The sequence below is a fragment of the Nerophis lumbriciformis genome, linkage group LG36 (assembly GCF_033978685.3).
Source record: "Nerophis lumbriciformis linkage group LG36, RoL_Nlum_v2.1, whole genome shotgun sequence".
NCBI classification, from domain to species: Eukaryota; Metazoa; Chordata; class Actinopteri; order Syngnathiformes; family Syngnathidae; genus Nerophis; species Nerophis lumbriciformis.
The window spans coordinates 10,213,313-10,234,623 of NC_084583.2; the positions used below are offsets into that span (position 1 = coordinate 10,213,313).

The 21,311-nt window shown below is 31.5% G+C and overlaps 1 protein-coding gene across 5 annotated transcripts in view; it reads left to right on the forward strand.

Annotated features, from left to right (window-relative positions):
- Positions 1-6,065: 6,065 nt before the first annotated feature.
- Positions 6,066-21,311, forward strand: part of scyl1 (SCY1-like, kinase-like 1) — a 115,715-nt gene continuing 100,469 nt past the window's right edge. For all 5 annotated transcript variants that reach the window (XM_061930457.2, XM_072912468.1, XM_061930458.2 and 2 more), the window contains exon 1: positions 6,066-6,272. In XM_061930457.2, coding sequence (XP_061786441.1) covers positions 6,165-6,272 — 108 coding nt within the window. In that variant the 5' untranslated portion in view covers positions 6,066-6,164. The remainder of the gene's footprint in view (positions 6,273-21,311) is intronic.

Genomic DNA, 21,311 nt, shown 5'->3' on the forward strand with positions numbered 1-21,311 from the left:
TTATGCTTTCAAGTCCAAGTTGAAGAAATCTTGTTAAATGTTGACAGCATAACTACCAAAATACAGAAGTATGTCCTTAATATTTTTGCAGTGCTATTTCTGTTGAAAAGTTAAAATGATTACATTAGAGATGTGATGTGCCACTTTTCAAGTGTCTGATGGCTTAAATTAATTTTCATTAATTGTTCATATTTTGAATTCTTTTGAAAGGCTTACAAAAAAACTACATTCGAATTGTAATTCCATGCTATTGACAGGACTATTAATTTTAATGAAGTTAGCTTACCATGTTTACAGTATGATAATTGTGATAGAAATGTGAATTTTAGGTGCAGAATATTTTTTACAATTGAACAAGGCAGATTATACAAGCTTGGACAGAAAGTTAATAATGACACCAATTTTTTTTTTTTTATGGAATTGTTTAGTACTGTTTTACCATTTGTTTACTGTAAAAAGTGTTTATACTGTTTATACTTTAAATTAACAAATTGAAGTCTTGTGAAAGGTTGACAGGATAACTGGCATTAACTGTCAAAATAATTTCAAACTATTGAAGTTAGATTACAGAATAAACATTTCAATCAACCCATATGATTTTTGCTGTAATATTTTTGTTTTGAAAAGTCACTGACTGATAGAAAGTGATGGTTTTAGCAACATTTTTACCTGTCTGAATGCTAATAATCATTTTGCGTCGGGCCTGAACGCCCCACCAGGACTTTGTCCTGGACCTACCGGGGCCTGTGGCCCCTGGACCCTGGCTACTAGGTTCTTCTGATTTCAAAAGTTGGCAGCTATGTATTTACCTTTTTGAACACCTTACTAGTCATGTTAATGCCATAGTGTATGTACATTTATTTTGACTTCGCATTCTGCAAGTTTCCATATAGACTGGAAAGACTAGATACTTAAGGTTCGAACTGGAAAACTTATATTTTGCAAATATTGGCTCATTTGGAATTTGATGCCTGCAACATGTTTCAAAAAAGACTGAGAAAGTTGAGGAATGCTAGTCTTAGACTTATTTGGAACATCCCACAGGTAAACAGGCTTATTGAGAACAGGTGGGTGCCATGATTGTGTATAAAAGCAGCTTCCATGAAATGCTCAGTCATTCACAAACAAGGATGGGGTGAGGGTCACCACTTTGTCAACAAATGCCTGAGCAAATTGTTTAAGAACCATATTGCAAGGCATTTAGGGATTTCACCATCTATAGTCTGTAATATCATCAAAAGGTACAGAGAATCTGGCTGTGACCTTCAATCCCTCATGCGGTACTGCATCAAAAAGCATCAGTGTGTAAAGGATATCACCACATGGGCTCAGGAACACTTCAGGAAACCACTAAGTAACTGCAGTTGGTTGCTACATCTGTAAGTGCAAGTTAAAACTACTATGCAAAGCCATTTATCAACAACACCCAGAAACGCTCGCTGGGCCTGAGCTCATCTAAGATGGACTGATACAAAGTAGAAAAGAGTTCTGTGGTCTGACGAGTCCACATTTCACATTGTTTTTGGAAACTGGATGTCGTGGACCAAAGAGGAAAAGAACCATCCAGACTGTTCTAGGGTCAAAGTGTAAAAGGCAGCATGTGTGATGGTATGGCGGTGTATTAGTGCCCAAGACATGGGTAACTTACACATCTGTGAAGGCACCATTAATGCTGAAAGGTACATACAGCGTTTGGAGCAACATGTGTTGCCATCCAAGCAACGTTACCATGGACGCCCCTGCTTATTTCAGCAAGACAATGCCAAGCCACGTGTTAAAACAGCATGACTTCATAGTAAAAGAGTGCGGGTACTAGACTGGCCTGTCTGTAGTCCAGACATTGAGAATGTGTGGTGCAATATGAAGGCTAAAATATCAGAGGGGAGACTGTTTAACAACTTAAACTGTACATCAAGCAAGAATGGGAAAGAATTCCACTTCAAAAATATCTCCTCAGTTCCCAAATCTTTACTGAGTGTTAAAAGGAAAGGCCATGTAACACACACAGTGGTAAAATTGCCCCTCTGACAACTTTATTGCAATGTGTTGTCATTAAATTCTTGTCTTTGCAGTCTATTCAATTGAATATAAGTTGAAAAGGATTTGCAAATCATTGTATTCTCTTTTTATTTACCTTTTACACAACATGACAACTTCACTGCTTTTGTACATGTGTTGTACTTACTGATAAATGTTGACTAAATATGAAAGCATGTATTGAAATGTTATCTATTCCTGGTTGTACCATTAAAAATCTCATGTATCCTGAAACACGTCTCCAATCTTATCATTTTTCTGCATAGAGAATAACTTCAGAAAATGGTGTTTGAAAAGCACTGAGCTGGATTGCTGTTCAATTTCCTTGTTTGCATGCAATGACAAGGTATTCTGATCCTAGTTCATAGATGTACTTTAGACCAGGTGTGCCCAAATCCGGTTCAGTCCTTCGTTTGGCCTACCAAAGCAAAAACGTACAGTGACGTCTTTCAAGCAACACCACCACTGATGTGGACATAATCAGCCCCTCCATGTACGCAGATCATATGCTCTGCAGTTCCTAGGGGCCATTTTGCCTGAAAAGAGATGCATGTTGTCCATCAATGAGTAGGGTGCTTTCTATGACAGTTATCCAAGCTCCCTCCTGTTCTGTCACTGATACACAAAGAGCAATCGCAGCATTAATGCACTCTCTTTGCAAGGCGGACAGCGAGTTTGATCCCTGGAAGGACAAAGTTAGGTCTGTATATGTGTGTTAGACATATTTTCTTGGACAAAAAATAATCAATTTCCCGTGAAATAAGCTTAGTCCAAACATGCATTGAATTCAATTAAATTCAAGTTTGAGTAGAATAGAATAACAATAGTTTCCCGACAATAAAAACATGTTCAGCCAAGGGTGGCCTTTGGCTAAATTGGACATTTAGACTCCACCAAGGCTCCGGTCTGTGGCCCCAGCAGACACCTGTTTGTTGTTGTAGTTGTTTTACATTTTCTTTTTCTTTTAGTTTATTTTGAACATGAACACACTTATAACATAATACATCACAGTTTCATATCATTTCACTTTTCATCATGTCCGAAAAGGAGTAGGAAGAAGCGAAGCTTATTTAATCCTATACCCCTTCCCCACTTCAGAGCGGTTACAAATATATAGAATCATTTACTGACCTTTTTATATAATAAAATAACATCCGTGAATTAGTATACACAACAGTTTTGTAATATATAATTCATTAATTCAGTCATTATTAGGGATGTCCGATAATGGCTTTTTGCCGATATTCCGATATTGTCCAACTCTTTAATTACCGATATCAACCGATATATGCAGTCGTGGAATTAACACATTATTATGTCTAATTTGGACGACCAGATATGGTGAAGATGAGGTACTTTTAAAAAAAAATTAATAAAATAAGATAACTTAAAAATATTTTCTTGAATAAAAAAAGTAAAACAATATAAAAACAGTTATATAGAAACTAGTCATTAATGAAAATGAGTAAAATTAACTGTTAAAGGTTAGTACTTTTAGTGGACCAGCAGCACGCACAATCATGTGTGCTTACGGACTGTATCCCTTGCAGACTGTATTGATATATATTGATATATAATGTAGGAACCAGAATATTAATAACAGAAAGAAACAACCCTTTTGTGTGAATGAGTGTAAATGGGGTAAGAAGGTTTTTTGGGTTGGTGCACTAATTGTAAGTGTATCTTGTGTTTTTTATGTTGATTTAATAAAAAACAAACAAAAAAAACGATACCGATAATAAAAAAAAAGCGATACCGACACGTTGTCTCCCGGCTGGCCTGGGAACGCCTCGGGATCCCCCGGGAGGAGCTGGACGAAGTGGCTGGGGAGAGGGAAGTCTGGGCTTTCCTGCTTAGGCTGCTGCCCCCGCGACCCGACCTCGGATAAGCGGAAGAAGATGGATGGATGGATGGATACCGATAATTTCCGATATTAAATTTTAACGCATTTATCGGCCGATAATTGCCGATATTATCGGACATCTCTAGTCATTATTAACATACTGAGATGAAGAATATCTTCCTTTCAATAAGGTTGAAAGTATTTCTCATAATTCTTCTTCTTTGTACTTTGTAAGCACTATTATTTTTGAACAACCTCTTAAACTGGATCATAAGTGTTGTACGTGCATACAAATGTTTTAATTTATTTTTTCCTCCAAGGTTATATTTCTCCTCTTTAGTTGAGAAGAATTGTTGTACATTCTTTGGTAGCAGGTTGTAGTTTGCTCTGTACATCATTTTAGCTGTTTGCAATTTTACCAAATCACCGAACTTTAATATTTTTGACTCAATAAATAAAGGGTTTGTATGTTCTCTATATTCAACATTATGTATTATTCTAACTGATCTTTTTTGGCTGGGTGCATCAGCTCTGCTCTTTTATTGTCTTTGAGTTCCTTGATGTTTCCCTCTTACACACCTGTTTATGTGTGCTATGGCTATGAGGGTTCTTTCCCCCTGGCCTCAATCTGGGGCCCAGGCTTAGACTGAATGTTTTTTTGTTTCTGATTCTGATTCTTCGTGTGTCCATAAAGTTGAGGAATGCTCATCAAACACTTACTTGGAACATCCCACAGGTGAACAGGCAAATTGGGAACAGGTGGGTGCCATGATTGGGTATAAAAGTAGATTCCATGAAATGCTCAGTCATTCACAAACAAGGATGGGGCGAGGGTCACCACTTTGTCAACAATTGTGTGAGCAAATTGTTGAACAATTTAAGAAAAACCTTTCTCAACCAGCTATTGCAAGGAATTCAGGGATTTCACCATCTACGGTCCGTAATATCATCAAAGGGTTCAGAGAATCTGGAGAAATCACTGCACGTAAGCAGCTAAGCCCGTGACCTTTGATCCCTCAGGCTGTACTGCATCAACAAGCGACATCAGTGTGTAAATGATATCACCACATGGGCTCAGGAACACTTCAGAAACCCACTGTCAGTAACTACAGTTGGTCGCTACATCTGTAAGTGCAAGTTAAAACTCTCCTATGCAAGGCGAAAACCGTTTATTAACAACACCCAGAAACGCAGTCGGCTTCACTGGGCCTGAGCTCATCTAAAATGGACTGATACAAAGTGGAAAAGTGTTCTGTGGTCTGACGAGTCCACATTTCAAATTGTTTTTGGAAACTGTGGAAGTCGTGTCCTCCGGACCAAAGAGGAAAAGAACCAACCTGGATTGTTATAGGCGCAAAGTTGAAAAGCCAGCATGTGTGATGGTATGGGGGTGTATTAGTGCCCAAGACATGGGTAACTTACACATCTGTGAAGGCGCCATTAATGCTGAAAGGTACATACAGGTTTTGGAGCAACATATGTTGCCATCCAAGCAACGTTACCATGGACGCCCCTGCTTATTTCAGCAAGACAATGCCAAGCCACGTGTTACATCAACGTGGCTTCATGGTAAAAGAGTGCGGGTACTAGACTGGCCTGCCTGTAGTCCAGACCTGTCTCCCATTGAAAATGTGTGGTACTATATGAAGGCTAAAATAGCAGAAGGGAGACTGTTGAACAACTTAAGCTGTACATCAAGCAAGAATGGGAAATAATTCCACCTGAGAAGCTTAAAAAATGTGTCTCCTCAGTTCCCAAACGTTTACTGAGTGTTGTTAAAAGGAAAGGCCATGTAACACAGTGGTGAACATGCCCTTTCCCAACTACTTTGGCACGTGTTGCAGCCATGAAATTCTAAGTTAATTATTATTTGCAAAAAAAAAAACATCAAATATCTTGTCTTTGTAGTGCATTCAATTGAATATGGGTTGAAAAGGATTTGCAAATCATTGTATTCCGTTTATATTTACATCTAACACAATTTCCCAACTCATATGGAAACGGGGTTTGTATGTTCTTCACAGAAAATGAGCCAAAGTCAGTGAGTCTGTTTGAAAAACGAATTCATTGTATCATTTTTCTTTTAATAAAAAATGAAAACGGGTCCCACAGACCCGAACACCACACAAGGGTTAAATATACATATATTATGACCACGTCAATAATCAGCGGAACTAACGTGAAGTGACGTCTTTTTCTGACCGGAACCAATTCCTTCCCGTTCAGGTTTCCAAGCTTCCTGTGGCTGCTAGCATGTGTGTGCGCTGAGGTGTGAGTTGACAAAATGTGGTCTTTCTTCGCCCGGGATCCCGTCAAAGACTTCGCTTACGACATTTCAGCGGACAGCCCGGAGAAGTGTGGAATATGGTCGCTGCACCGGGGGAAGAGGAAGGTAAAGTGCTAAGTGTTAGCGAGGCTCGGCCCGCTGACGGCGAATAACATCAGCAATTGTTCTCCATTTAACTTTAAAATTGACGACTTTTTCTTTGATTTCAATGTCACTAAACAACCCCAAAATGTGGACAAACTGTTACCTTTAACCTCAGCATCGCCATGAAGTGACTGCGTGAGAAAGTCGCCACGTCACCCACTATTAGCCGCCTTAAGAGCGGAAACTGCGAGAAAATATTCCTTTCATTTGGACTTGATGACAAGTGTCTTGATTAGAATAGATACTTAGTTCTAGAAGTGTCTTGATTAGAATAGATACTTAGTTCCATCATCTTCACTGCACAACAACTTCCTGTTTTTCTTCAAAATAATGGTCGATCACGTGATGCACTGTGACGTCACAATAAACACCATCCTTTCATTTTCTACCACCAGGTAAGCTTAGTCCTACTCCATCTGATTTAGGTAGAGAGAAGTACTACACCTTAAATCAATCTTATCAATCAATCAAAGTGTACTTATATAGCCCTAAATCACAAGTGTCTCAAAGGGCTGCACAAGCCACAACAACATCCTGGGCTCAGATCCCACATCAGGGCAAGGAAAAACTCAACCCAGTGGGATGTGATGATGTGGGACCCTATTATTAAATAGGTGTATAATTGTTTGTCAAATGTTAAGGTGGTATTATTTAGATGTATAATTGTTTGGTTGTCAAATGTAAGGTGGTATTATTAAATACCGTATTTTCCGCACTATAAGGCGCACCTAAAAACCACAAATTTTCTCAAAAGCTGACAGTGCGCCTTATAACCCGGTGCGCTTTATATATGGATAAATATTAAGATTCATTTTCATAAAGTTTAGGTCTCGCAACTACGGTAAACAGCCGCCATCTTTTTTCCCCGTAGAAGAAGTGCGCGGTGCATGCTGGGATATGTGACGTTTCATTTCCATTTGTGTGTTTATGTAAAGACCCCAAAATGGCTCCTATTACGTGTGTTGTCTGTCTAATTATAAATAATGCAGACGAGGCGTGTTAACTGAGTTTTCAACGTTTACTCACAGCGTGCTCATAACCACATTCTAACTCCCAGCATACAACAACGCTTCTCAGGGCTACCGCGCATGCTCGTCACTATCGTTGCATGCTGGGTAGTGTAGTTGTTATATTTGCTAGCTCATAACATCACATTAAGAGACACGCTTACACGCTTAAATACTCGCCGTCATTCCGGGTGGATTGACAAAAGACCTCCAGCCGCTAGATATTGGTGTCAACAGGGCATTCGAAGCTAGACTGCTAACTGCGTGGGAACAATGGATGACCGAAGGCGAACACACCTTCACTAAGACAGAAAGACAGCGAGATCCATTTTGGATCCCACATTCGCCCAACTTTTCAATTCGTACAACGAAGGAGAAGAATTCGAGGGATTTATGAATGAAGAATAACTTCAGAAAGTGAGCGTTATGTTTATTTTGTGTGTTGTGACATTAACGTTCGAGCAACATTATGTTGCTATTGCTCTGCACTATTTTGAATTTTACTATGTTTGTGATTGCACATTTGCGTACATTTTGGGAGTGAACAGAGTTGTTAGAACGCTGGTTTTTAATATATTATTAAAGTTTGACTGACCTATCTGACTGTTTTTTTTGACATTCCTTTAGCACAGTTAGATGCGGCTTACAACACCGGGCGGCTTATAGGTAGACAAAGTTTTGAAATATGCCGTTCATTGAAGGCGCGGCTTTTAACCCAGGGCGCCTTATGGTGCGGAAAATACGGTAAGTGTATAATTGTTTGTCAAATGTTAAGGTGGTATTATTAAATAGGTGTATAATTGTTTGGTTGTCAAATGTAAGGTGGTATTATTAAATAAGTGTATAATTGTTAAATGTTAAGGTGGTATTATTTAGGTGTATAATTGGTTGTCAAATGTTAAGGTGATATTATTTAGGTGTATAATTGGTTGTCAAATGTTAAGGTGGTAGTATTAAATAAGTGAATAATTGTTTGGTTGTCAAATGTTAAGGTGATATTATTAAATAGGTGTATAATCGTTTGTCAACTGTTAAGGTGGTATTATTTAGGTGTATAATTGTTTGGTGGTCAAATGTTAAGGTGGTATTATTAAATAAGTGTATAATTGTTTGTCAAATGTTAAGGTGGTATTATTTAGGTGTATAATTGTTTGGTTGTCAAATGTTAAGGTGGTATTATTAAATAGGTGTATAATTGTTTGTTGTCAAATGTTAAGGTGGTATTATCAAATAGGTGTATAATTGTTTGTTGTCAAATGTTAAGGTGGTATTATTAAATAGGTGAATAATTGTTTGGTTGTCAAATGTTAAGGTGGTATTATTAAATAGGTGAATAATTGTTTGGTTGTCAAATGTTAAGGTTGTATTATTAAATAAGTGAATAATTGTTTGATTGTCAAATGTTAAGGTGGTATTATTAATTAAGTGAATAATTGTTGGTATTATTAAATAGGTGTATAATTGTTTGTTGTCAAATGTTAAGGTGGTATTATTAAATAGGTGAATAATTGTTTCGTTGTCAAATGTTAAGGTGGTATTATTAATTACGTGTATAATTGTTTGTTGTCAAATGTTAAGGTGGTATTTTTGTCAAATGTTAAGGTGGTATTAATTAGGTGTATAATTGTTTGGTTGTCAAATGTTAGGTGGTATTATTAAATAAGTGTATAATTGTTTGGTTGTCAAATGTTAAGGTGGTATTATTAAATTGGTGTATAATTGTTTGTTGTCACATGTTAAGGTGGTATTATTAAATAGGTGTATAATTGTTTGTTGTCAAATGTTAAGGTGGTATTATTAAATAGGTGTATAATTGTTGTCAAATGTTACGGTGGTATTATTAAATAGGTGTATAGTTGTTTGTTGTCAAATGTTAAGGTGGTATTATTAAATAGGTGTATAATTGTTTGCTGTCAAATGTTAAGGTGGTATTTGTATAATTGTTTGTTGTCAAATGTTAAGGTGGTATTATTAAATAAGTGTATAATTGTTTGGTTGTCTAATGTTAAGGTGGTATAGGTGTATAATTGTTTGGTTGTCACATGTTAAGGTGGTATTATTAAATAGGTCTATAATTGGTTGTCAAATGTTAAGGTGGTATTATTAAATAGGTGTATAATTGTTGTCAAATTTTAAGGTGGTATTATTAAATAGGTGTATAATTGTTTGGTTGTCAAATGTTAAGGTGGTATTATTAAATAAGTGTATAATTTTTTTGGTTGTCAAATGTTAAGGTGGTATTATTAAATAGGTGTGTAATTGTTGTCAAATGTTATGGTGGTATTATTAAATAGGTGTATAATTGTTTGGTTGTCAAACGTTAAGGTGGTATTATTAAATAAGTGTATAATTATTTGGTTGTCTAATGTTAAGGTGGTATTATTAAATAGGTGTATAATTGTTTGGTTGTCACATGTTAAGGTGGTATTATTAAATAGGTGTATAATTGTTTGTTGTCAAATGTGGTATTATTTAAAAGGTGTATACTTGGTTGTCAAATGTTAAGGTGGTATTATTGAATAGGTGTATAATTGTTTGTTGTCAAATGTTAAGGTGGTATTATTAAATAGGTGTATAATTGTTTGGTTGTCAAATGCTAAGGTGGTATTATTAAATAGGTATATAATTGTTTGGTTGTCAAATGTTAAGGTGGTATTATTAAATGTGTATAATTGTTTGTCAAATGTTAAGGTGGTATTATTAAATTGGTGTATAATTGTTTGGTTGTCACATGGTAAGGTGGTATTATTAAATAGGTGTATAATTTTTTGTTTGTCAAATGTTAAGGTGGTATTATTAAATAGGTGTATAATTGGTTGTCAAATGTTAAGGTGGTGTTATTAAATAGGTGTATAAGTGTTTGTTGTCAAATGTTAAGGTGGTATTATAAAATAGGTGTATACTTGTTTGGTTGTCAAATGTTAAGGTGGTATTATTAAATAGGTGTATAATTGTTTGCTGTCAAATGTTAAGGTGGTATTATTAAATAGGTGTATAATTGTTTGTTGTCAAATGTTAAGGTGGTATTATTAAATAAGTGTATAATTGTTTGGTTGTCTAATGTTAAGGTGGTATAGGTGTATAATTGTTTGGTTGTCACATGTTAAGGTGGTATTATTAAATAGGTCTATAATTGGTTGTCAAATGTTAAGGTGGTATTATTAAATAGGTGTATAATTGTTGTCAAATTTTAAGGTGGTATTATTAAATAGGTGTATAATTGTTTGGTTGTCAAATGTTAAGGTGGTATTATTAAATAAGTGTATAATTTTTTTGGTTGTCAAATGTTAAGGTGGTATTATTAAATAGGTGTGTAATTGTTGTCAAATGTTATGGTGGTATTATTAAATAGGTGTATAATTGTTTGGTTGTCAAATGTTAAGGTGGTATTATTAAATAAGTATAATTGTTTGGTTGTCTAATGTTAAGGTGGTATTATTAAATAGGTGTATAATTGTTTGGTTGTCACATGTTAAGGTGGTATTATTAAATAGGTGTATAATTGTTTGTTGTCAAATGTTAAGGTGGTATTATTTAAAAGGTGTATACTTGGTTGTCAAATGTTAAGGTGGTATTATTAAATAGGTGTATAATTGTTCTGTTGTCAAATGCTAAGGTGGTGTTATTAAATAGGTATATAATTGTTTGGTTGTCAAATGTTAAGGTGGTATTATTAAATGTGTATAATTGTTTGTCAAATGTTAAGGTGGTATTATTAAATTGGTGTATAATTGTTTGGTTGTCACATGGTAAGGTGGTATTATTAAATAGGTGTATAATTGTTTGTTGTCAAATGTTAAGGTGGTATTATTAAATAGGTGTATAATTGGTTGTCAAATGTTAAGGTGGTATTATTAAATAGGTGTATAATTTTTTGTTGTCAAATGTTACGGTGGTATTATTAAACAGGTGTATAATTGTTTGTTTGTCAAATGTTAAGGTGGTATTATTAAATAGGTGTATAATTGGTTGTCAAATGTTAAGGTGGTGTTATTAAATAGGTGTATAAGTGTTTGTTGTCAAATGTTAAGGTGGTATTATAAAATAGGTGTATACTTGTTTGGTTGTCAAATGTTAAGGTGGTATTATTAAATAGGTGTATAATTGTTTGCTGTCAAATGTTAAGGTGGTATTATTAAATAGGTGTATAATTGTTTGTTGTCAAATGTTAAGGTGGTATTATTAAATAAGTGTATAATTGTTTGGTTGTCTAATGTTAAGGTGGTATAGGTGTATAATTGTTTGGTTGTCACATGTTAAGGTGGTATTATTAAATAGGTCTATAATTGGTTGTCAAATGTTAAGGTGGTATTATTAAATAGGTGTATAATTGTTGTCAAATTTTAAGGTGGTATTATTAAATAGGTGTATAATTGTTTGGTTGTCAAATGTTAAGGTGGTATTATTAAATAAGTGTATAATTTTTTTGGTTGTCAAATGTTAAGGTGGTATTATTAAATAAGTGTGTAATTGTTGTCAAATGTTATGGTGGTATTATTAAATAGGTGTATAATTGTTTGGTTGTCAAATGTTAAGGTGGTATTATTATATAAGTATAATTGTTTGGTTGTCTAATGTTAAGGTGGTATTATTAAATAGGTGTATACTTGTTTGGTTGTCAAATGTTAAGGTGGTATTATTAAATAGGTGTATAATTGTTTGTTGTCAAATGTTAAGGTGGTATTATTAAATAAGTGTATAATTGTTTGGTTGTCTAATGTTAAGGTGGTATAGGTGTATAATTGTTTGGTTGTCACATGTTAAGGTGGTATTATTAAATAGGTCTATAATTGGTTGTCAAATGTTAAGGTGGTATTATTAAATAGGTGTATAATTGTTTGGTTGTCAAATGTTAAGGTGGTATTATTAAATAAGTGTATAATTTTTTTGGTTGTCAAATGTTAAGGTGGTATTATTAAATAAGTGTATAATTTTTTTGCTGTCAAATGTTAAGGTGGTATTTGTATAATTGTTTGTTGTCAAATGTTAAGGTGGTATTATTAAATAAGTGTATAATTGTTTGGTTGTCTAATGTTAAGGTGGTATAGGTGTATAATTGTTTGGTTGTCACATGTTAAGGTGGCATTATTAAATAGGTCTATAATTGGTTGTCAAATGTTAAGGTGGTATTATTAAATAGGTGTATAATTGTTGTCAAATTTTAAGGTGGTATTATTAAATAGGTGTATAATTGTTTGGTTGTCAAATGTTAAGGTGGTATTATTAAATAAGTGTATAATTTTTTTGGTTGTCAAATGTTAAGGTGGTATTATTAAATAAGTGTGTAATTGTTGTCAAATGTTATGGTGGTATTATTAAATAGGTGTATAATTGTTTGGTTGTCAAATGTTAAGGTGGTATTATTATATAAGTATAATTGTTTGGTTGTCTAATGTTAAGGTGGTATTATTAAATAGGTGTATAATTGTTTGGTTGTCACATGTTAAGGTGGTATTATTAAATAGGTGTATAATTGTTTGTTGTCAAATGTTAAGGTGGTATTATTTAAAAGGTGTATACTTGGTTGTCAAATGTTAAGGTGGTATTATTGAATAGGTGTATAATTGTTTGTTGTCAAATGTTAAGGTGGTATTATTAAATAGGTGTATAATTGTTCTGTTGTCAAATGTTAAGGTGGTATTATAAAATAGGTGTATACTTGTTTGGTTGTCAAATGTTAAGGTGGTATTATTAAATAGGTGTATAATTGTTTGTTGTCAAATGTTAAGGTGGTATTATTAAATAAGTGTATAATTGTTTGGTTGTCTAATGTTAAGGTGGTATAGGTGTATAATTGTTTGGTTGTCACATGTTAAGGTGGTATTATTAAATAGGTCTATAATTGGTTGTCAAATGTTAAGGTGGTATTATTAAATAGGTGTATAATTGTTTGGTTGTCAAATGTTAAGGTGGTATTATTAAATAAGTGTATAATTTTTTTGGTTGTCAAATGTTAAGGTGGTATTATTAAATAGGTGTGTAATTGTTGTCAAATGTTATGGTGGTATTATTAAATAGGTGTATAGTTGTTTGTTGTCAAATGTTAAGGTGGTATTATTAAATAGGTGTATAATTGTTTGCTGTCAAATGTTAAGGTGGTATTTGTATAATTGTTTGTTGTCAAATGTTAAGGTGGTATTATTAAATAAGTGTATAATTGTTTGGTTGTCTAATGTTAAGGTGGTATAGGTGTATAATTGTTTGGTTGTCACATGTTAAGGTGGTATTATTAAATAGGTCTATAATTGGTTGTCAAATGTTAAGGTGGTATTATTAAATAGGTGTATAATTGTTGTCAAATTTTAAGGTGGTATTATTAAATAGGTGTATAATTGTTTGGTTGTCAAATGTTAAGGTGGTATTATTAAATAAGTGTATAATTTTTTTGGTTGTCAAATGTTAAGGTGGTATTATTAAATAGGTGTGTAATTGTTGTCAAATGTTATGGTGGTATTATTAAATAGGTGTATAATTGTTTGGTTGTCAAACGTTAAGGTGGTATTATTAAATAAGTGTATAATTATTTGGTTGTCTAATGTTAAGGTGGTATTATTAAATAGGTGTATAATTGTTTGGTTGTCACATGTTAAGGTGGTATTATTAAATAGGTGTATAATTGTTTGTTGTCAAATGTGGTATTATTTAAAAGGTGTATACTTGGTTGTCAAATGTTAAGGTGGTATTATTGAATAGGTGTATAATTGTTTGTTGTCAAATGTTAAGGTGGTATTATTAAATAGGTGTATAATTGTTTGGTTGTCAAATGCTAAGGTGGTATTATTAAATAGGTATATAATTGTTTGGTTGTCAAATGTTAAGGTGGTATTATTAAATGTGTATAATTGTTTGTCAAATGTTAAGGTGGTATTATTAAATTGGTGTATAATTGTTTGGTTGTCACATGGTAAGGTGGTATTATTAAATAGGTGTATAATTTTTTGTTTGTCAAATGTTAAGGTGGTATTATTAAATAGGTGTATAATTGGTTGTCAAATGTTAAGGTGGTGTTATTAAATAGGTGTATAAGTGTTTGTTGTCAAATGTTAAGGTGGTATTATAAAATAGGTGTATACTTGTTTGGTTGTCAAATGTTAAGGTGGTATTATTAAATAGGTGTATAATTGTTTGCTGTCAAATGTTAAGGTGGTATTATTAAATAGGTGTGTAATTGTTTGTTGTCAAATGTTAAGGTGGTATTATTAAATAAGTGTATAATTGTTTGGTTGTCTAATGTTAAGGTGGTATAGGTGTATAATTGTTTGGTTGTCACATGTTAAGGTGGTATTATTAAATAGGTCTATAATTGGTTGTCAAATGTTAAGGTGGTATTATTAAATAGGTGTATAATTGTTGTCAAATTTTAAGGTGGTATTATTAAATAGGTGTATAATTGTTTGGTTGTCAAATGTTAAGGTGGTATTATTAAATAAGTGTATAATTTTTTTGTTTGTCAAATGTTAAGGTGGTATTATTAGGTAGGTGTATAATTGGTTGTCAAATGTTAAGGTGGTGTTATTAAATAGGTGTATAAGTGTTTGTTGTCAAATGTTAAGGTGGTATTATAAAATAGGTGTATACTTGTTTGGTTGTCAAATGTTAAGGTGGTATTATTAAATAGGTGTATAATTGTTTGCTGTCAAATGTTAAGGTGGTATTATTAAATAGGTGTATAATTGTTTGTTGTCAAATGTTAAGGTGGTATTATTAAATAAGTGTATAATTGTTTGGTTGTCTAATGTTAAGGTGGTATAGGTGTATAATTGTTTGGTTGTCACATGTTAAGGTGGTATTATTAAATAGGTCTATAATTGGTTGTCAAATGTTAAGGTGGTATTATTAAATAGGTGTATAATTGTTGTCAAATTTTAAGGTGGTATTAGTAAATAGGTGTATAATTGTTTGGTTGTCAAATGTTAAGGTGGTATTATTAAATAAGTGTATAATTTTTTTGGTTGTCAAATGTTAAGGTGGTATTATTAAATAAGTGTGTAATTGTTGTCAAATGTTATGGTGGTATTATTAAATAGGTGTATAATTGTTTGGTTGTCAAATGTTAAGGTGGTATTATTATATAAGTATAATTGTTTGGTTGTCTAATGTTAAGGTGGTATTATTAAATAGGCGTATAATTGTTTGGTTGTCACATGTTAAGGTGGTATTATTAAATAGGTGTATAATTGTTTGTTGTCAAATGTTAAGGTGGTATTATTTAAAAGGTGTATACTTGGTTGTCAAATGTTAAGGTGGTATTATTGAATAGGTGTATAATTGTTTGTTGTCAAATGTTAAGGTGGTATTATTAAATAGGTGTATAATTGTTCTGTTGTCAAATGTTAAGGTGGTATTATAAAATAGGTGTATACTTGTTTGGTTGTCAAATGTTAAGGTGGTATTATTAAATAGGTGTATAATTGTTTGTTGTCAAATGTTAAGGTGGTATTATTAAATAAGTGTATAATTGTTTGGTTGTCTAATGTTAAGGTGGTATAGGTGTATAATTGTTTGGTTGTCACATGTTAAGGTGGTATTATTAAATAGGTCTATAATTGGTTGTCAAATGTTAAGGTGGTATTATTAAATAGGTGTATAATTGTTTGGTTGTCAAATGTTAAGGTGGTATTATTAAATAAGTGTATAATTTTTTTGGTTGTCAAATGTTAAGGTGGTATTATTAAATAGGTGTGTAATTGTTGTCAAATGTTATGGTGGTATTATTAAATAGGTGTATAGTTGTTTGTTGTCAAATGTTAAGGTGGTATTATTAAATAGGTGTATAATTGTTTGCTGTCAAATGTTAAGGTGGTATTTGTATAATTGTTTGTTGTCAAATGTTAAGGTGGTATTATTAAATAAGTGTATAATTGTTTGGTTGTCTAATGTTAAGGTGGTATAGGTGTATAATTGTTTGGTTGTCACATGTTAAGGTGGTATTATTAAATAGGTCTATAATTGGTTGTCAAATGTTAAGGTGGTATTATTAAATAGGTGTATAATTGTTGTCAAATTTTAAGGTGGTATTATTAAATAGGTGTATAATTGTTTGGTTGTCAAATGTTAAGGTGGTATTATTAAATAAGTGTATAATTTTTTTGGTTGTCAAATGTTAAGGTGGTATTATTAAATAGGTGTGTAATTGTTGTCAAATGTTATGGTGGTATTATTAAATAGGTGTATAATTGTTTGGTTGTCAAACGTTAAGGTGGTATTATTAAATAAGTGTATAATTATTTGGTTGTCTAATGTTAAGGTGGTATTATTAAATAGGTGTATAATTGTTTGGTTGTCACATGTTAAGGTGGTATTATTAAATAGGTGTATAATTGTTTGTTGTCAAATGTGGTATTATTTAAAAGGTGAATACTTGGTTGTCAAATGTTAAGGTGGTATTATTGAATAGGTGTATAATTGTTTGTTGTCAAATGTTAAGGTGGTATTATTAAATAGGTGTATAATTGTTTGGTTGTCAAATGCTAAGGTGGTATTATTAAATAGGTATATAATTGTTTGGTTGTCAAATGTTAAGGTGGTATTATTAAATGTGTATAATTGTTTGTCAAATGTTAAGGTGGTATTATTAAATTGGTGTATAATTGTTTGGTTGTCACATGGTAAGGTGGTATTATTAAATAGGTGTATAATTTTTTGTTTGTCAAATGTTAAGGTGGTATTATTAAATAGGTGTATAATTGGTTGTCAAATGTTAAGGTGGTGTTATTAAATAGGTGTATAAGTGTTTGTTGTCAAATGTTAAGGTGGTATTATAAAATAGGTGTATACTTGTTTGGTTGTCAAATGTTAAGGTGGTATTATTAAATAGGTGTATAATTGTTTGCTGTCAAATGTTAAGGTGGTATTATTAAATAGGTGTATAATTGTTTGTTGTCAAATGTTAAGGTGGTATTATTAAATAAGTGTATAATTGTTTGGTTGTCTAATGTTAAGGTGGTATAGGTGTATAATTGTTTGGTTGTCACATGTTAAGGTGGTATTATTAAATAGGTCTATAATTGGTTGTCAAATGTTAAGGTGGTATTATTAAATAGGTGTATAATTGTTGTCAAATTTTAAGGTGGTATTATTAAATAGGTGTATAATTGTTTGGTTGTCAAATGTTAAGGTGGTATTATTAAATAAGTGTATAATTTTTTTGGTTGTCAAATGTTAAGGTGGTATTATTAAATAAGTGTGTAATTGTTGTCAAATGTTATGGTGGTATTATTAAATAGGTGTATAATTGTTTGGTTGTCAAATGTTAAGGTGGTATTATTATATAAGTATAATTGTTTGGTTGTCTAATGTTAAGGTGGTATTATTAAATAGGTGTATAATTGTTTGGTTGTCACATGTTAAGGTGGTATTATTAAATAGGTGTATAATTGTTTGTTGTCAAATGTTAAGGTGGTATTATTTAAAAGGTGTATACTTGGTTGTCAAATGTTAAGGTGGTATTATTGAATAGGTGTATAATTGTTTGTTGTCAAATGTTAAGGTGGTATTATTAAATAGGTGTATAATTGTTTGCTGTCAAATGTTAAGGTGGTATTATTAAATAGGTGTATAATTGTTTGTTGTCAAATGTTAAGGTGGTATTATTAAATAAGTGTATAATTGTTTGGTTGTCTAATGTTAAGGTGGTATAGGTGTATAATTGTTTGGTTGTCACATGTTAAGGTGGTATTATTAAATAGGTCTATAATTGGTTGTCAAATGTTAAGGTGGTATTATTAAATAGGTGTATAATTGTTGTCAAATTTTAAGGTGGTATTATTAAATAGGTGTATAATTGTTTGGTTGTCAAATGTTAAGGTGGTATTATTAAATAAGTGTATAATTTTTTTGGTTGTCAAATGTTAAGGTGGTATTATTAAATAAGTGTGTAATTGTTGTCAAATGTTATGGTGGTATTATTAAATAGGTGTATAATTGTTTGGTTGTCAAATGTTAAGGTGGTATTATTATATAAGTATAATTGTTTGGTTGTCTAATGTTAAGGTGGTATTATTAAATAGGCGTATAATTGTTTGGTTGTCACATGTTAAGGTGGTATTATTAAATAGGTGTATAATTGTTTGTTGTCAAATGTTAAGGTGGTATTATTTAAAAGGTGTATACTTGGTTGTCAAATGTTAAGGTGGTATTATTGAATAGGTGTATAATTGTTTGTTGTCAAATGTTAAGGTGGTATTATTAAATAGGTGTATAATTGTTCTGTTGTCAAATGTTAAGGTGGTATTATAAAATAGGTGTATACTTGTTTGGTTGTCAAATGTTAAGGTGGTATTATTAAATAGGTGTATAATTGTTTGTTGTCAAATGTTAAGGTGGTATTATTAAATAAGTGTATAATTGTTTGGTTGTCTAATGTTAAGGTGGTATAGGTGTATAATTGTTTGGTTGTCACATGTTAAGGTGGTATTATTAAATAGGTCTATAATTGGTTGTCAAATGTTAAGGTGGTATTATTAAATAGGTGTATAATTGTTTGGTTGTCAAATGTTAAGGTGGTATTATTAAATAAGTGTATAATTTTTTTGGTTGTCAAATGTTAAGGTGGTATTATTAAATAGGTGTGTAATTGTTGTCAAATGTTATGGTGGTATTATTAAATAGGTGTATAGTTGTTTGTTGTCAAATGTTAAGGTGGTATTATTAAATAGGTGTATAATTGTTTGCTGTCAAATGTTAAGGTGGTATTTGTATAATTGTTTGTTGTCAAATGTTAAGGTGGTATTATTAAATAAGTGTATAATTGTTTGGTTGTCTAATGTTAAGGTGGTATAGGTGTATAATTGTTTGGTTGTCACATGTTAAGGTGGTATTATTAAATAGGTCTATAATTGGTTGTCAAATGTTAAGGTGGTATTATTAAATAGGTGTATAATTGTTGTCAAATTTTAAGGTGGTATTATTAAATAGGTGTATAATTGTTTGGTTGTCAAATGTTAAGGTGGTATTATTAAATAAGTGTATAATTTTTTTGGTTGTCAAATGTTAAGGTGGTATTATTAAATAGGTGTGTAATTGTTGTCAAATGTTATGGTGGTATTATTAAATAGGTGTATAATTGTTTGGTTGTCAAACGTTAAGGTGGTATTATTAAATAAGTGTATAATTATTTGGTTGTCTAATGTTAAGGTGGTATTATTAAATAGGTGTATAATTGTTTGGTTGTCACATGTTAAGGTGGTATTATTAAATAGGTGTATAATTGTTTGTTGTCAAATGTGGTATTATTTAAAAGGTGTATACTTGGTTGTCAAATGTTAAGGTGGTATTATTGAATAGGTGTATAATTGTTTGTTGTCAAATGTTAAGGTGGTATTATTAAATAGGTGTATAATTGTTTGGTTGTCAAATGCTAAGGTGGTATTATTAAATAGGTATATAATTGTTTGGTTGTCAAATGTTAAGGTGGTATTATTAAATGTGTATAATTGTTTGTCAAATGTTAAGGTGGTATTATTAAATTGGTGTATAATTGTTTGGTTGTCACATGGTAAGGTGGTATTATTAAATAGGTGTATAATTTTTTGTTTGTCAAATGTTAAGGTGGTATTATTAAATAGGTGTATAATTGGTTGTCAAATGTTAAGGTGGTGTTATTAAATAGGTGTATAAGTGTTTGTTGTCAAATGTTAAGGTGGTATTATAAAATAGGTGTATACTTGTTTGGTTGTCAAATGTTAAGGTGGTATTATTAAATAGGTGTATAATTGTTTGCTGTCAAATGTTAAGGTGGTATTATTAAATAGGTGTATAATTGTTTGTTGTCAAATGTTAAGGTGGTATTATTAAATAAGTGTATAATTGTTTGGTTGTCTAATGTTAAGGTGGTATAGGTGTATAATTGTTTGGTTGTCACATGTTAAGGTGGTATTATTAAATAGGTCTATAATTGGTTGTCAAATGTTAAGGTGGTATTATTAAATAGGTGTATAATTGTTGTCAAATTTTAAGGTGGTATTATTAAATAGGTGTATAATTGTTTGGTTGTCAAATGTTAAGGTGGTATTATTAAATAAGTGTATAATTTTTTTGGTTGTCAAATGTTAAGGTGGTATTATTAAATAAGTGTGTAATTGTTGTCAAATGTTATGGTGGTATTATTAAATAGGTGTATAATTGTTTGGTTGTCAAATGTTAAGGTGGTATTATTATATAAGTATAATTGTTTGGTTGTCTAATGTTAAGGTGGTATTATTAAATAGGTGTATAATTGTTTGGTTGTCACATGTTAAGGTGGTATTATTAAATAGGTGTATAATTGTTTGTTGTCAAATGTTAAGGTGGTATTATTTAAAAGGTGTATACTTGGTTGTCAAATGTTAAGGTGGTATTATTGAATAGGTGTATAATTGTTTGTTGTCAAATGTTAAGGTGGTATTATTAAATAGGTGTATAATTGTTCTGTTGTCAAATGTTAAGGTGGTATTATAAAATAGGTGTATACTTGTTTGGTTGTCAAATGTTAAGGTGGTATTATTAAATAGGTGTATAATTGTTTGTTGTCAAATGTTAAGGTGGTATTATTAAATAAGTGTATAATTGTTTGGTTGTCTAATGTTAAGGTGGTATAGGTGTATAATTGTTTGGTTGTCACATGTTAAGGTGGTATTATTAAATAGGTCTATAATTGGTTGTCAAATGTTAAGGTGGTATTATTAAATAGGTGTATAATTGTTTGGTTGTCAAATGTTAAGGTGGTATTATTAAATAAGTGTATAATTTTTTTGGTTGTCAAATGTTAAGGTGGTATTATTAAATAGGTGTGTAATTGTTGTCAAATGTTATGGTGGTATTATTAAATAGGTGTATAATTGTTTGGTTGTCAAATGTTAAGGTGGTATTATTAAATAAGTATAATTGTTTGGTTGTCTAATGTTAAGGTGGTATTATTAAATAGGTGTATAATTGTTTGGTTGTCACATGTTAAGGTGGTATTATTAAATAGGTGTATAATTGTTTGTTGTCAAATGTTAAGGTGGTATTATTT